Source organism: Oxyura jamaicensis, chromosome 3, assembly GCF_011077185.1.
Source record: "Oxyura jamaicensis isolate SHBP4307 breed ruddy duck chromosome 3, BPBGC_Ojam_1.0, whole genome shotgun sequence".
Classification (NCBI taxonomy): Eukaryota; Metazoa; Chordata; class Aves; order Anseriformes; family Anatidae; genus Oxyura; species Oxyura jamaicensis.
The window spans coordinates 88322995-88340555 of NC_048895.1; the positions used below are offsets into that span (position 1 = coordinate 88322995).

At 37.9% G+C, this 17561-nt stretch overlaps 1 protein-coding gene across 8 annotated transcripts in view; it reads right to left on the reverse strand.

Moving 5' to 3' along the window:
• Positions 1-17561, reverse strand: part of COL19A1 (collagen type XIX alpha 1 chain) — a 219392-nt gene that overhangs the window by 191050 nt on the left and 10781 nt on the right. For 3 of the 8 annotated variants that reach the window (XR_004749526.1, XM_035322085.1, XM_035322081.1), the window contains exons 1-2: positions 8185-8380; positions 6375-6504 (exon numbers count right to left, since the gene is read on the reverse strand). Coding sequence is in view for 7 of the 8 variants with exons in the window: in XM_035322085.1 (XP_035177976.1) it covers positions 6375-6468 (94 nt within the window). In the remaining variant the exon portion in view is untranslated. Of the gene's footprint in view, positions 1-6374; positions 6505-6980; positions 7155-7458; positions 7542-8184; positions 8383-17561 lie in introns of those variants that run through there. The other 5 variants (XM_035322088.1, XM_035322086.1, XM_035322083.1 and 2 more) reach the window with 5 other exon arrangements.

A 17561-nucleotide genomic window follows, 5' to 3' on the forward strand; every position in this document is an offset into this window, starting at 1 on the left:
ACTTTGTCATTCATTCTGTAGTAATACAGAGAATACATTATCCTTCAAAATGTTTCTGTTCTATTAAATGCATTACAGTATTTTATCTGGACAAATGGCTAATCAAAAACAACCAGTAAAAATGAAGCTAAATCATATAATACAGATATAAAGAACCTTCCTATCAACATGGTTAATGAAAGCCACCTCAATTACAAGTAACATTTAATGATTTATTTCAAAGGCACTGAGACAATATATTCTTTCCCTCCTTCATATATAAAAGTGTATATATAATGCATTTATGTATATATACTTATACACAGTAATAAGTTTGTGTATATACTTATATACAGTACATGTATATATACTTATATATACATACACAAATAAAGTTTCATGAGAAATAAGTAACATATGCATTGAAAAATTATAAATTCCATTATAAATTCCTTTTCCCCCAAAAAAAGATGCAGAACTGTTAAGAATATTCATTCATTCTGAAATCTCTAACTGAAATGAAATCTTTCATCACTCTCAGTTTGTAGGGAGTGTGGAATTACATACTAACATAGCAATTTGAATACACCATTTACCATACACATTAAGGGACAGAAAGAGGCTCACCTTAGATACTCTTTAATCTACAGACGTGGGATTTCAATCATTTATAAAGATTATTAAACTATAGATTTGTATCTACATGCACTCTAGAGCAACTAATATGGTTCTAGTAGATTTACAGAGGCATTGCTACAAGAAATATGTTGGTGTAAAAAAAAAAAAAAAGCCTCTTATGGCTGAAGGCACAATAGCTTGTCACGCATAGAGTATCAAACATATTAATGTATTTATTTTTTTAATTAATGCAAAGACAATGGGCAGACTTATTTTTCCATTGAATTACTTTACAGTTCTTATAAAAAGAGCAGCCAGATACAACCTGTTGTGGATTTTACCTTGAACTGCTATAGTTAGAGATATAGAACCAGAGACAAAAAAATGTGCCTTTTTTTCTCCAGTACTAACTTACAAGAGGGCTGAGCAACTAACGACTGGGGCATATTAGCTTATTCCCTCCAGCCACTTTCTTCCAACTCCAAATAAAGAATCAAGCCTTAATTTCTGTGTTATCCAGATGATAGCAACGATTCCTCACATGCCACAGACTGGACTGTGGACCTATTTTTATCAGTGGCATAACAGTCACAGCATAGACAGGCTATGTAAATGTTACTTATTTGGTTGGTTTCCATTTCCCTTTAAAAACCGAAAGGGTTACTATGATTATTCTCCTATCCTATGCTGTTGGTGTACTCCTTTAGTCCAATATTGTTTTATCAGAGAGCTAGGACAAAACCATAAAATATTAAAAACCAAAAAGCTCTCCGCACCAAGACTGATAATTTTAATTGCTATAGATTGATAAAAATTCTTTCTAGAGTTTATACAGTCAAAAAGTTAGTTTCTTCCAAGATTTTTAGTACTGCTGGCAGATCTTTAGATTCACTTTGGCCTGAAACAAAGCCGTCAGCTTACCTGCTCATCCCATGGATGGCTGAATTAGAGGATCTACATGAAGACATTCAGGAAAGGAAAAGTACATAACAAACCCTTATCCAGGTGTAGAAACCACGCACAGCAACCTGCCCCCGTTGTAATACATTACTACAAAACTAAAGAAGAAAAAATAGCAAACTTACACTTATACAGTAGGTTGTTCTACATGTGATAAAACTGAGTTTGTCTTGATTTAAGTCCACAATTCATATTAGAACAGTGATGTCAAAGCTGAAGTTACCATACCTATAAATTAATGAGATCTCCTGTCCATAGGATAGATGACAGACCTTAATCTTTAGAAATCAGTGAGCTGTATGTAGGTGGTTATTATTACAAAGTCAACCTAATTACTTCAAAACACATATCAATGCGGATCAAGTAGGTGTGTCACATATAATTGTGATCTTCTCTCTTTCCACTGAGAATCTAGTAAGGAAAGCTTTTATTTTTTTTATAATAGAATTTCGTAAGAAAATATATTCTAAGTAGTGGGGTTGCATCTAGCCTTGCCTGCTGCAACATGCTAAGTCGTGTCCTGAATTCTTGTAATGGTCAGATCACTTGTTGAAGCACTCTGCAGCTTCCATGTAGGTCCCATGCCCAGTTTTCATTTCCGTGAAAACTCGGACCCAGAGGACTCTGATGCATGCTTTGGTCTCACTCTTACGGACATCTCTTGGGTGCACTTCCTGACTGGGAACTGCAACTGCAGCTTCCAGTAAACACTCTTGGCTTCTTTAGGTCACATGTGAACTGAAATGACCAGATTCACTTCCCAAATACATATCTGCTACTTTGTAATTAAAGTTCATGTTTAGGTGAAGCTTCAGTTGCTGTCTAACCTACTGATGTGCACATTATGAGGGCACCAAAGCTTCCATCGGAAAGCACAACTGGATAAATCAATGTGGCCCAACAGCAAAAACCTCAGCTATTACATACACGTGATATATTGGATTCAAACTTCAGGCAGAATCCCAAATTATTGAGGATTTATCTCACACTCTAACAGGATCAGGCTTCATAAAAATATAGGTAGAATGAACCTTTTCAGAGTGTGTGGCTGACTTGCTGGATATCATTGCTAACATTCACAAGCCCACCTCACAGGTATTTATACTGAAGATGAGGCTGCTGTACTCAAATACATAGTTGACCTGCTTTCAAACAGGGCCAAGGAATTAGATCCCTTACATACCCTCAGCCACATGTACAGAGCTGCCAGAAAATGAATTATTTTTTTCCTCTTTTTATACCAAAAGCCACTACATATTGCATTACAATACAGGTATCAATTAAGCCAAAGGTGGAAAGAGGAATAAGGGAAACTGAATCTACAACTTTCTTAATATAGGAAAGAAGTCAAGTCCAAGCCCAATGATTATGTAGACAGTTACGTAAATAACTAATTGCTTTGGTAGCAGGGATTAAAAAATTCTTACCAAGTTCAAGTACTAGGAGTATGGTGTACCTGCTTTGTGCTCACACTAGACCTTGGAGAACTGGATTCTCCCATGATGAACAGGCAGTAGGGGAAAAACAGGACTTTATACTCAAGTGGATATCTTAGCTATAAGAGATTTTTTTTTCTTTCCCTCCCTTTCCCTGAAAAAAAAAAAAAAAAGGAAGCTAATCTAGTCTACAAGCTTCACTCTGGGAGAACGTGTGTAGTCTCTCTTACGTACTATTACTCACTAACTGAAGTAGCTCTCACAGTGTGCAGGCTTTCATGAATCACTTCTTTACAGACACACAAAGTTCCTTCTTCACTGCCCAAGAAAGCTTACATTTTACCTACAAGTTACAAAATTGAAGGGTGGAATAGTCATTTAAACAGCACAGTGCTGACAGCAGTTTGTGGATCCAACCTTAAACATTTAGGGTAGGAGTTTAGATACTCCTAGTATTAAGACTATGAACGTATTTTATAGGAGAGTAACTACAGAGCCTTTATCTTGATTTTGAGAATTATCTAGCTGTACTAAAGAACGAAAACTGAAAAGCTGAACTGATTTGCATGCTTGAAACCACTCACTGTATTTGGGTTAAAGTGCCTATCTGAACTTATGATCTAGAGCCAATACTTTTCACAACACATTCCATGTCAAAAGGCAATGGAAATTCACCATGACTGACAGTCCCAAGACTTTATTTATGCTACATTTTTCATGGGTTAGCAAGTGACTTTGAAAAGGATTGATTGTAAAAGAAAGTTGAAAAAGCAACAATGATCTGGGAATGAGACAAGAGTATTAATATTCTTAACATGGAGCAGTTAGGAATGATCAGATTAGAACTTCATCTGTCACTACAGAAGGAGCTCATGTCCATACTCCAAAGCCAAATGCTCCTAACAATACAACATAAGTTTACAATGTGAAAATATCCTTGAAGTCAGATTAAAAATAAGATTGTGGAGAACTGAATCCTCTCCATCCGATTTACTATGTTCTATCATCAGAAGTAAGTGCTTCCTTCTGATGAACCATCAGAACACCAAAACTTCTTAACAAGTGAGAACTTAAAGAAATCCTTGATGTGAATCTAATGGTTATTGGCCTAAGGAGGACTGCTTCAAGAAGGCTCACTCTGACGTATTTTCTAATGCTGGTATTTATTTAATACAATATTGACTTGATGAATAACTCTCAAAGCACATTCAAAATGCCAGCTCAGAAAGCTCTTTCCTATGTGTACATGCAAGTCAATCCTTTCTCTTTCACAAGAGATTTCCTTCTGTATATATATATACTCATCGCCCCCACCCACCCCTTCAAATCAAGGTTAATTTACAGTTTTCCCTGCATTTGAAGCCCATTCTCAAGCAGAACTCACCTGACTCAAGCAGATCGGGTGAGAAATTTTAGGATGCAAAAGCAATATACCAAGATCCTATCTAAATGAGCTTTGCTGGAAAAAACATCTGTATTAGCCCAGTGTGAAATAAATGCTATGCATATGTTGAAGAGAATAACCTGGGCAGATCCTGAAGGAGAGAAGCAGATCTATACAGAACTGCTATTTGGGAGAGAACAAAGGCCCAAGAGAGAAGCAGTTAATGAAACAAATAAACAGAATGGAAGAGACCTGATACTCTCTCTTCTTGAAATGTGCACACTTCCAATCTGTAACAGATTCATCTGCATACAAATTATCAAGCTACAGAACAAGACAACTTTCCAACACAGGATACTCAGTTCAGCGGGATGGGGGCAGATTCAACAAGGTCTGCAAATGCACCCACACCACCTAGCACTTCACCCTTGCAAGGTCTGTTCTTTCTCAACTCTTGCTTTCTGGTCTACAGCTTGTATTTCTGTTTTGGACGCTAACCACCCTCTTCAGTCTCTAGGAAAGTCTCCTTCCTGTTGTCACCTTAAAGCCTCACTCTAAGCCTATTCCGTGCTGTTGGCAGACCTGTACATGCTGGCAGCTATCTGCTTGTTATTCCTCACCATCTGCTCATATCACCTCATATTGCAGAAGCCTCTCAATCATACACAGTCAGTTGTTCTCAGGAAAAGTTCAATCTCTCCTCTTCCTCCCAGGGGTTCCACTTGACCCATATTTGATCAATTTGTAGCAATTAGGTTAGGGAACACTGCAACCTCCCTCCCACCTGCCCAGACACAAACTTCTAACAGAACATAATGTACAGTTCAGATGTACCGTTTGCTACCAGTTCAGGTTATCTGTCATAGTCTGTATGAAAGGTGTACCTTTTCCTACATTCTTTTTCCCTGTCTAATTAAAAGTGAGAGAAAATGCTTCCTGGCATTTTGTTTTAATATTTTTCAACCTCTACATTTATCCATTTACATTATTAGGGAAGTTTGTGCACTCACACCCTTCTAGCCCTTTAAAAAACTTCCCTTCCATAATCCACTAGGTAGAAATAACAGAAAACAACCTATTTTGCTTCATTTAGACAACCAAAGAGAATGATTGCACAGCTGTTATGTAAGGCTCACTCTCTCACAGGGGTTAAGAACAGTTCATCAGTGGAGCACTTATATTTTTTAGGGCAGCAAAGCTAAGGCAAAAAAAAAAAAAAAAAAAAAAAAAGGTGTTTAACTTAAACTCAGATTCTTTACAATGCATTACTGCTGCCCTAGAGTCCACACATTACATTCACTATTTATTAAATACTACTATTTATTGTTTTCCGGAGCAATAAAAGGATTATTATACTAGTAATTGACTTTTTAAATTTCTTGGGCCTGAGTTTCAAAGGTGTCATGGAGATTTAAAGTCATTGCTTATGTACAGATTCTATTATCTCCTATTATCTGGGCCCATAATTAAGAAGAAAATAGCTAAGTATGAGAGTAGTTGCAGAAGATGGGTAACAGCTTTTACACTAAACAAATTCATTATATTCTCTCCCTCTGCCTGCTTAGGTGCACGGTTCTGTCCTACTCTAAGTCTGTTAAACTTAAGACCTGGTTTGAAGATTAAGTTTAGGTTAGGCTAACATGTGCATTAGGTTGTTTAGATCAACGTAATCACTGTTCTATAATAAAGACACATGGTTTTGTTCACAGAAGTTTTGCAAGCCCTGAAGCAGAACCTTGGTTTGTACAGTAAGTTGAAAAAGTACAAAATACAACTACTAGCAACTACAAGTACTTCCAAATGTGAATCTCCTAAGCACATGAAACAGAAAGGCTGCTTTGGAATTGCTTCAAACTTAGACTTCTTCAAATATTTTTTTTTTTTTTTTTTTTGTAATTTTGCGTGCTTGTACGCTTTATTTTCTGTGTATTGTCATTATTTGTCTAAAGGTTGAGTACTGAGATTTGGTCTGTGATGGGCAAGAAAAACTGAAGTACCTGTCTGGTCACTGACAGCCACACAAGTAGAAACAGGGAGGAGGAGGAAGACTCCCATACAAAGCCAAACTATGCAGGATCCAGTGTACTTCATCTCCCCCTGGACACATGTGAACAATCAGCTACAAATCTGAAACAGAAAATAATCACATTCAGAACAATCTCTTCTTCAAGAATTTCTTAACTGTAAAGAAGAGAGTAAATCACTTGTTAAACGTAGCGTACAATTTATCTATTTTAAGGAGATACAAAAATAGATGGAAGTAACTTTAGAAATAAATGACAAAAATATTCCTTTAGTTCTCTACTAAGGTCCTAAATAACATCAGAAATATTAACTCAGATATATTAGCTGTGAAGGCACTAATTATTAATTTCATTAGTGATGACCGATGTTATTTTTCTCCCAGTTTTCCAATCGCCAGCTTAACTGGTCAGCGTCACACTGCTGCCACCGACTGCTGATGCAAACTGAACACAGACAATGCATGATACTTTTTAAGTGCAAACAACAACAACAAAAAAACCGTGTCATTCCTCTTTATTGCAAAATACGTTGCAAGTACTTGTACTGAGTTTACAGTTTAGATCTCACAGAAGTACAACCTAGCTTCAGCTCTTCTGTCAGCATAATAATCAGCTTTCCTTCCAAGCCGACTGTAATTTAGAGAAACGTCAGAAATCAGCGAAGGACAGAAAACGCTTTTCTAATCTCATTTTCTGTAAGAGCAACAAACCACTTAGCTACGGTACACTTTTAGCCACTCCCGTCGCACGGCATCTCCCCGGTCAGCAGGGCTATCCTGCCGGCAGCTATACCCTGGGTAACTTTTCCAGCCTCCCCCGTAGCAGCAGCAGCAGCGAGCACACCTTCACAGAGCAGTCCCAGTCCCGCGGCGTGCCCTGCACCTGCCGGACGAGCAGGAGGTAGCTCGCCCCACCGCGGGCTGTGGTCCCCCGGGGGGAGCAGACGGGTCCCCCCCGCTTCGGCTCCCCGCCGATTTCCAAGCGCCTCAGGGGGACGCGGCGGCCCCGCTCCGCCTCGATGCGGCTCCGCTGCCCCGCTCCCCGTCCCAGAACCTGCCTGCGGCGCTCGGCCCGGGCCGGTGGCTCCCTCACGGGGCGCCAGGAACCCGCTAGGGCGCCGCCGGAGAAGGTGGCGCCGCCCGCTCCCCTCCCTCTTCTTTCCCTCCCCGGGGCCGCACCTACTGCGGCCGAGGGAGCCCTCTGCCGCCCCAGCCCCGGCCCCGGCCCCGCCAGGTGTGCCGGCGGCTGCTGCTCGCCCCGTCCCGCGGTGGCCGAGCCTGGAAGCCGCCACCCCGCGGCACCCTCCCCCGGTGCCGGGCCCCCGGCCCGTTCCAGCGGCGCCCCCGGCACGTGCCCGGCCCTTACAGCCCGCGCGGCGTCGGCCGCTCCCGCTGAGGGGAGCGCTGGGCGCTGGCACTTGTAGGGGCAGCGAGGTGCCCCCGCTGAATAAACGTGCCCGCTATTGTGCCACGTTACGGCAGTTCGGCCGCCTGTGTACATTACTACGAGTTTACTAGGACCGTTTGAGTCAGTGTACCTTCACATATACCTATAGTCACACTCGAAGCATACACTACGCACCTACACAGCCACCAGCAGACTCCTATTGCACAGGCTGATTACTGCACATCAGAACCTCATCATCTATATTATATTTATATAGTTAACACAGACAAAAACAGTACTAAACTTAGCCAGCAATTCTGACAAACACAGGAATGCTAAAGTACGCATGTGTACCTAAGGTGCTAGGGCAATTCCCTGCAAATAACGAATGGCTTACCTTTAATTTTTATTCTAGTTTGTCCCCCCGAAGCACCAAGAATGCCTGTGCAGAGCTGCCGTGGTGCCGGGGAGTTGCTGGAGTGAGTCTCCAAAGAGTGGTGGAGGGGGATGCAGCTCTGTCCTTATTAGTCTCACACAGCGTGACCCTCCCACTCAGCACAGAATACACCGCAAGGAAGGACAAACAACCACCCAGACACACTCTTTACTTAATCCTACTTACACATCCAAAGTGCAATAACAGCGTAAGAAATGCTTTCTTTCTACCCCCTCCCCTCCAGCTCCATAAATTAATTTGCCAGTGTATGAGTGCGTGAATGAAAAGGTGTCTGGCTCCGAGTTGTAAAGGACTGATTATGTACATTAGCACACTGGCAGAAACTGGCTTTTATCATTTAAGTGTAAGCACACATCATTAATTTTATATACTTTATCATAAATTTAAAAATCAGCCATCCAAGTAACCAAGAGAGTGTGCCTATTTATGGCACTGATGCTGCAAAATACAGCAGATTACTGGCATTTGTTTTGCCTTTAAAAATCTATCATTTACAAATCAGAATGCTCTTGCACTGTAATATCATCTGTCTACGATAAAATGGTGACATTGAACACTGACACTGGCTCTCATTTGAATATGCTAAACTGCACTTTTCTTAGGTTCTCTAAGTGTGCTTGTGGCAGTTTTCTGTATTGCATTTTACAGATGTAAGCCAGAAGGACGGAGAGAAATAAAATGACGAGAAATACATATACAGAACACAGATTTAGTGCTTATTTAAACATATTTCATTTATATATATTCAAGACATATTTCATCTTCTACTAGGGGAATCATTCTGACAGGGAAAAAAAAAAAAAAAAAAAAAGGTGATGACTGTTACATGAAAAATAGCTTAACGTCAATTTAGCTCAACTGGTCTTAAGGTCAGAAAACTCTAAGCTCTACTAGCTTTTTCCTTTTTTCTCCCAACAGATTTTGACTAGTGTTTCAACTAAGACAGGATAACAAATCATGTGGAAAGATATGATTATCTTTTTGGTTTAAATTTCAAAACAGTTGTTCTCCCCAACTTAGTATCACAAGAGAAAGATGAAATTGCAGCTTATGTACATCTGGTAGGGTGTTTTAATCCACAACTTTGCCACAAACTTGTACTGTAACTTTGTGCAAGTTACAGTTTTCACTTGCTTGTTCTGTAAATTATAGAAAGTAAAGATTCCCTGCCTCACAGGGTGAGGCTCAAGATCACAATCCTACAGCTGATAAATTATCTGAGCACTTGCTTTGCCTTGACACTGTTCATTTGATAAAGGCTAATTCAATGTTTCTAAAAGAGCTTCGAGGTCCTCAGTAGAAAGACCCTTTGTAAAAGCTCTGATCCTACTGAAAGGCATTACCGTTTTTTTTTTTCTTTCTTTCTTTTTTTTTTTTTTAAATTTGAGAACTGCATTTCTCATTGCTCTTTCAAGTATAAAATTCTTATGATCCTTTTGTTTTACTTCATTTTACATACGCTTAAATATATGGATTCAGCTGTTACATGGATATACACAGCCTTATTAATTTCAGTTCAAAATTTACATTCTGAATTAGGTAAACCTTCTACCTGCATAAAACTTTGCACATACAATCCCTTCATTCTTTAAGGAAATATTTCTGCCCCTCAAAGGTTCCACACTGCTCATGAGTCCAGATCCAAACTTGGTTTTAATTTTCCATGAAGAAATAACGAAACATAACCCCTAACCCAAAGATGTTGTTCCACTTACTGAGCTAGCTGCAGTCCAAATAGGAAAATTAAAAATACCTTATTTGGACCATGTCAACTTCAAAACACTCCACATCACTATGAAAGCAGCAGCAGAAGAATTAGAATCTCCTGCAATGTTCCCTGGCTAATACAGACACTTCCTGTACTCTGGCCCCAATCTTCAGCTAAATGGGATTATGCCAGTTCATGTAAGTCAGAAGAATTATGATGATTTATACCAGTTGAGGACTTGGACGTTAGAGACTGTAACTGTATGTATTTATGGAGAACACTGGTCATATTGATAAAAACAGCCTTGAATAGCTAGTGACATAAAAATTAGGTACAAGAGAAATCTTACTGTTTATAAAATTCTGTCAGGAGCCAAACAAGCTTCTCTCCTGCACTACAAGAAGCAAAGCCACAACCTGCAAAGCTTCTTGGTTAAAAAAGCAGCTTAAAAGTTTGAACCACCTGCACTTACATTTACCTCCAAACAATTATTAGCGTGCTCCACAGAAAACACCTTCTATATGCAGTTCTCTGCTTTGTTTTCAGGAAGTATGGGAAAAAAATGATAAGGTATGATTTGAAACACCAGCAGCAAACAGATGACATACCATGCTACCTTTGTAGCAACACAATTTTCCAGCCATCTCACGGCTTAGCTAAAACGCTCACTTGCACACAGAAGACAGGATTAGACCTGGATCCAGGCAAGAGCCAAGACAAATATGCAAAGAAAGAGAGAGAGAGAAAGTAAGTTTGACACCATACTTAGCGCAGACATATAGAACACATCCCATCTCCTGTGCCAAGGGTGAACTGCTCTGCCGAACAGCTTTTACAACTGCAGTTGCAGGCAAGATACAAGGGGGAAGGGTGAGAGAATTGTGGGGTAGGGGGATCCACAGACAGAATTACTTATTCTAAAATTTGTTTCTCTACTGCTGAAAGTCACTCTGTTTCTTTTGCAGCACTATGATATCCAAAACAGTCAAGTAACATAATTCACTCTTGTCTGGTGCTAACAGATTTGCCTCCATCTTGTTAGACCCACATTTTTAACTTGTGTTGCTTATGACAACGCATGCAGGAATGAATCTGCAAGTTTTGACAAAACTCTTTAAAAGTGGCAGTATTCTGCGCAGAAAGTTTTCTAAAAATAGGTTAATTTGAAACTCCCCCTTACCACACTATTTCTCATTGTATATAGACCACAGTATTTCTGGTTTGTTTTTTAAACCCTTAAGTGGGATTGTTCCTTGCCAGATGAACCTTTCTGCCCTTTGCAAGGTTTGCCAGTCATGACAATTGCATTGCACTGAAATAATTAAAATGCAAATGCTTTAAAATATGTTAGACTGAACTATGATGGAAAAACAAGACCAGTGGAATCCTGGCCTTGAGGAATTTCGTGGAAATTTTAATATTGATGTAAATGGACTAAGCAACTCTAAAAAAAAAAAAAAAGTAAAAAGTAACTCAAGTGAGGGAACTTTGGCATAAACTACATCAGAAGGGAATTATTTGTATGTGCATGCACACACACTAAGCACTCCTAAGTAGCAAAACAAATAGAAAAAAACAACTGATACTTCTTTTTCTGAATTCTTATAAAGCACTCAGATTTTCAATAAGGAGGCCAAAATAACTGCTAGAGAAATGCGGAGAGAATACTTACTTCCATACTTTTGAATTATTGGTTGCCTTGGACCCATAGATCAAACTTTATTTTCACTGCTCTTCAACACTTAATTTTGTAAAATAACCAAATATTAATAGCTATAATGATGCAGCAACAACAACAAAATCTGTATGTTTTCCTCCAGCTCCAATGGTGCTGATAATCCTAATCTCATAAAAAAAAAAAAAAAAGTTCTATTGTGTGCAATATTTAGTGCTATTTGATCATAATATGTCATAGCTTTATAGCTTTAATAATGAACACTTTAAGCTAATATTTCAAATTAAATGTAACTCTTAATATATTGCTTATATTTAATAGTTGCAAACATGTCTAAACTGTATCACATAATGTGTAAAGTATTCATGACTATTCCAGAAACAAATACATTTCTTTGCATATACCACTCCTTAAAGTGTTAGTTCACAACTTCAGTGAAAAGTTATTCCAACCTGAAATAGCGTTGGTTTGTAGAATTCAGTATGACATCAGTTCAGTCTAAATTGGCTAAGAGAAACAATGCTAAGAATAGTAGTGCCAAAATATTTAGGTCCTTAATTTATTAAAAGGCTTAGTTCACTTCATCTTCTTATGGATAGATAAATGCATGTTTATAACCACACTGCCATGATACAAACAGCTTGTCATGTGTTCTGTTGCTTCATGAACCACACAAAGAAATACACACACACAAAAGAAAAAAAAATAACACCGATAACTTGAACCTTTATATTTTTTTGTTTGTTTTCTTTCTTTCACATGAAATCCACTCTACCTGTAACAGAGGAAATGTGTGCCTTTTGGTGGCTTTTGTGTTGCAATAAGAAACAAGCATGTTATTGAGCTGACTACCAACTAGAAAAACAACAGGAAGGTGTTTTCCCAAAACAAGTCAAATCTAAATCACATCATCTGGCTTGTTTTGGGTTGAAGTAGCTATATGCCTTTAAAAGTCGCTACACATAATGAAAAGATGAAAGCCAGGTTTTAGGCAGCTGTGCTGGGAATTACAAATTTTGGCTCAGTATTTCCATATGAATATGCTAAAATCCTATGTGCGGGCTGAAAACATCTATAAAGCATTGAAATATGCTAATTTAAAGCTGCTATAATGCAAATACTAGAAGAAGGAAGATGAAGAGCAAGAGAAATATCAGCTGAATTTAAGATTCTACAAATAGACTAAGTTGTATATGCATCTTAGGGTTACAGGGCAACTTTATTTTAGGCAAAGATAAGATCAAAAGGCTGAATATTCTATGCTTGCTTTTTAAAACTTCCGAAGACAAAGTACACATAGCCCAAGAAATTTCCACTGTAAATTGTAATATGTCTACACAATTTCAAGTCTCGATATTAACCAATGCCTCCTACTGTTGTATCCTTTCTGTCCAGACAATTTGCCGCAATTGTACTTAAATACAGAATACTACATTTAAAAGTAAAATTCTTTTAGGTCAAATTATGAATGGTTTCAAATTTTTCAGAAATTGATTTCTATAAATTTAGCTATCAGTCCTGAGTCTCCGCAGGTCTGATAGATGTTTCCATCATTTTTATCAACCTATTAACTACGATCACATTAACTTCCAAGATTCTGAATCCATGCAGAGCTATTTACAATTACGTAAAGCAACATAAAAACGAAACAATAAAATGACAATTATTTTGTTCATATTTACTGCTGAATAAGTGAGCACAATAACCTGGAAAGTCAAAGTATGTGTATCTTTTATCTGAGTGTCTGCAGCCACATACTTTGCCTTTCATCTAGGAGTAAATATTCTCAGAATTTAAAGAATATTATACTTTTAAGTCAGAAATTTTATAGATCTATGTAGGCTTGATATCTGCCTAGTACTATCTAGTTATGATCTCAGATGTAAAAGAACTCCCAATTCAACAGCATCTAAAGCTGTAGCTAGAAGTGAGACAGACCTACAAGCCAAAAAGTCTAGCTGCTATGTACCCTCTAAAAGAACCTACTGACTGTATAGGTCAGATGTTGACATTGCAATCCCACGTCGCCTTGTGTATACATGTATTTTTGGGAGCTGGGGAATTTGCACACTTATAGAAAATGATGGTTGAAAGGAAGAATCTATCAGAATGTGTTTTCATGATTATTTGTATACTTATGCACTGCAATTCAGATACATTTTACTGTTTGTTAGGAATGCAAAAGCAACCATTAGCTCTAGAAAGGCCAGCATTTACATACGCAGAAGGTTCTTAAATATAGCCATGTAGTGTATCAAGTGTAACATTGGCATCAGCCTCTAAATTGTTTATTCTGGGCACTTCAAATGTGGTTTGGACACGATAGATTAATTTAATTTTGGAGAAAGGCCAAGCAATTTAGCATGAATGTACCATTTTGATGAAGCTTGGAGTAGCTAGGAACTGCTCTGTTTTTTTCCCTTTTCTGATAAGTGGAATCTAGATATATCCCATCGATTATATTAATTGAGTATCAAACTTAATCTTGCCAGCTAGTTACTGACTCAACAGCAGTTCTGGATCTAATTATGTCTTAACAAAGTGGCATCCTGCAACTACTTAGTGAGGCAATATTTTCACATGCAAAATTATTCAAATACATTTGGAGTTCATGTCTTGATCAGCAGATATAATCTATAATTATTAGAACAGTATTTTCTGACACTGATACATATGAAATAATGTATCTAATTACAGCAGGAAGGTGACCGTAGGCCAAAAATACAAATTCTAATGAAGGTAACTACATTGCTAAGATGTTATCAGGCTGTCTTAAGAGAAGAGTCCTGCTTGTGTGCATGAGGGGGAAGACAGTTTTCAGGAAGATACAAAATTTTGTATAATAAATTTTGTTCAACCAAATCTTTTCAGTATGAGTAATCATGTTGCACCATGAGAGGTTTAGGTTGGAAATGAGGAGACATTTCTTCTCAGAAAGAGCAGTCAGGCATTGGAACAGGTTGCCCAGGGAGATGGTGGAGTCACCGTCCCTGGGGGTGTTCAAGGAAAGGTTGGACCTGGTGCTTAGGGACATGGTTCAGTGGGTGACATTGGTGGTAGGGGGATGGTTGGTCCAGATGATCTTGGAGGTCTTTTCCAACCCTAATGATTCTATGATTCTATCTTGATGTGCTTCCAAATCTATTTGGCAGGAAGTACCTTTGTTTTTATATTAAAACTACAAGGCTAAATTATTTAAAAATAAAAATTAAAAAATCACAGAACTCAAACTGTTTCAAGACCTACTTGCTCAGGTATTCATCAACAACATTGAGCTCCTCTCCTAATGTAATATTATTCAATTTCCCAGAAATAAAATTAGAGGTAAGTTTTTAAGGAACTGTTCTTAAGGGATAGATACTTTACTTACAGAGGATTTGACTTCTGGAGAATGGTTTTTTTTTTTTTTTTTTTTTAATAAAAAAAAGCTGAATCTGAATAAACTAAATCTTTTGGCAGAGGTAAAAAAAAATGACAACAAAGCCAACAGTCCACTCTCACCATAAAATGCCTGTAAGTAGATTACGTAGCTTTCTAAACAGCTGTAACAGAAAACAAGACCTTGCATCAGGCACAAAGGACAGTAACATCCGGCATTTGTCTTTACACAGGGTTTATCTTCACCATATAAATTATTTCTTGTAATCAGACCCTAGAGTCAAATGCCAAGTTAGACTAGCCCACTTACAAACAACAAAGCTGGCAAGCCTTCTTCAGTCCTCCCTAGTACTGAGCTTTCCTACGTAAATCACTGGGACTTCTGAGCATATCCCATGGTTTTGTGGTACAGCACAGCCAACTGCTCGAAGAATATTCCCAGTGCATCGAGGAAGAAGCTGCCTACTTCCAAGCATACTTCTGCCATTACGGGAAGACAAATACATACTCACTTGATTTGGCATGTTTCTTCAGTGTAAAGACCACAGTGTTAATAAATCAAAAGCAATTTAAATACGAGTTTAAATCTAGCTTGAAGCAGTATCCCCTAGCTATGGCTAAGGGAATTGTGGGATTTTGAGTTCTGTTACAGTCTGCAGATGCAATCAAACTCTAAGTGCAATACAAACCAACCAGAAGGCACATGAGATGGCACATTTAGGGTGTAGTTTCCCTGGTTCCAGATCTGGGATTAACTCCTCTCTGCAAGTGTTCCTCTTCCTTGATTTCAGAGTGACAGTATTCGCAACTTCAGCCTGGCAGCTATGCTTCTCAATGTGGGCAAGCTGAATCTGTGCTTAGTTAAAGGTTTTATAGAATCTGTGGACATCCAGTACACATTTAGTTAAGTTTTAGTAAGACCTCAGCTAGCACTCTTAGTTAACAGAATTTTAATTAATATTTTCAGTGGAAAATCAGTCCTTTGATTTTATGAGAAAGTTATTTTTTTAATTTATAGAAAAGAGTTTTCCACTTACATTCTATGTGTTCTCAAGGAGTACAGACAGGTGGTGATAGTTCCTTGGGTCCTCACCTTGTTTTCTTTTCCTTCATGTCATAAATTTGTTCAGAACTTTTAATATAGTTTATGCCACTGCCATCATGCTGAGTTGAAATGTGTTGTCCCAAAAAACTCCCTAATTGGTTTCCTTGCCTGCATGGTGACAGTTTTTCTCCAGCAGAAACTGTGAACTATTTATTGGAATGACAAAGTCAGAAGTGGAAGCAATAAGATGAAATGAAAGAAATAGGAACTAAAATTAAGATACTAGAGTATTGTTTGACTGAATAGCTAGATGGATTGTTTTGGATCCCTTTCAATTTCTTTAACTGTTAGAGTAAACAATGTCAAGCTAATTTTCATTAGATCAGATACACTTCATCTCTTCCCATGTAGATTATCCTGGAACATAGTTCTTTTTAAGATATTATCAATTTTACAGTCCTTCACATGTTTTCCCTTTAACAATAATTAAGATAACAGAGGCATACCACTATATGGCTAATTGCACATGTTAGTGGGTGTGGACATTAAAAAAAGACAGTCATAGTGAATTAAGAATTCGATCTTACTTTTCTGATGTTGCAAAAGTGTATGCTTTTGATGCCTTAGAAATACATTATCAAACCTTTTTTTTTTTTTTCTATGTAAATACAACTGAAATACTTTCTTTTGTCTGTTTACTCACTTCTCTTCTTGCTTTATTTCTCTGTTTACTCTGTTTATAACTTTGAGACAGCTAAGAAGTGCCTTTAGCAGCCAGTTACGGAAAATCTATCAACATTGAGATGAACAAGAAAACAACACATTTAGAAATAAAAATCAAAGAAATTCACTTCATTATTGCAAAAACCAACCAAAAAAGCCCCCTGATCACAGCTTTATCAACTTAATTTCTAATTAAATTACCCTGAAAACAAAAAGAGAACATAGTTAACTTAAAAACTGAAACATTTTTAAACATCTTTGATAAGCCAAATCTAGAAAGGAAATTTTGTCATTCCTTTTCTTACTGTTTCTCCCAAAATAAACTTTCTCCTACAGGACTGATACTAGTTCCATTAATCACCTTGCCCTCTGCTTTCAGTTTTGGCTGCTTAGCGTTGGGTTATTCTCTCCTTCATTATCTGCAGGAGACCACTGCTTTACAATCTACAATGGTGATTGTAGATTCCTACTACAAAGAATAAGCAAAGGAGAATTATGAAGCTAGTGCAAATAAAATGCTTCAGTCTTACTGCAGATCACAGGAAATGTTGGTAACTTGTTTTATTTAGAGTGAATTATTGCCTTTGCTGAAGTCAGTGTATGCTTTGCTACAGACTTCAGCTGGGACAGAGTTGCACACCTGGTTTCTACGATCTCTGTTTAGTTGCTGTTACTGAAAGCTGGGAGTACTGGAGACTTCAGTCAGCCAGGATCTCACTCTAAACATATAGTGTTACCAACACTTCCTGTCATCCTTAGAAAGAAGACAATTAAGAAATAAATATGCC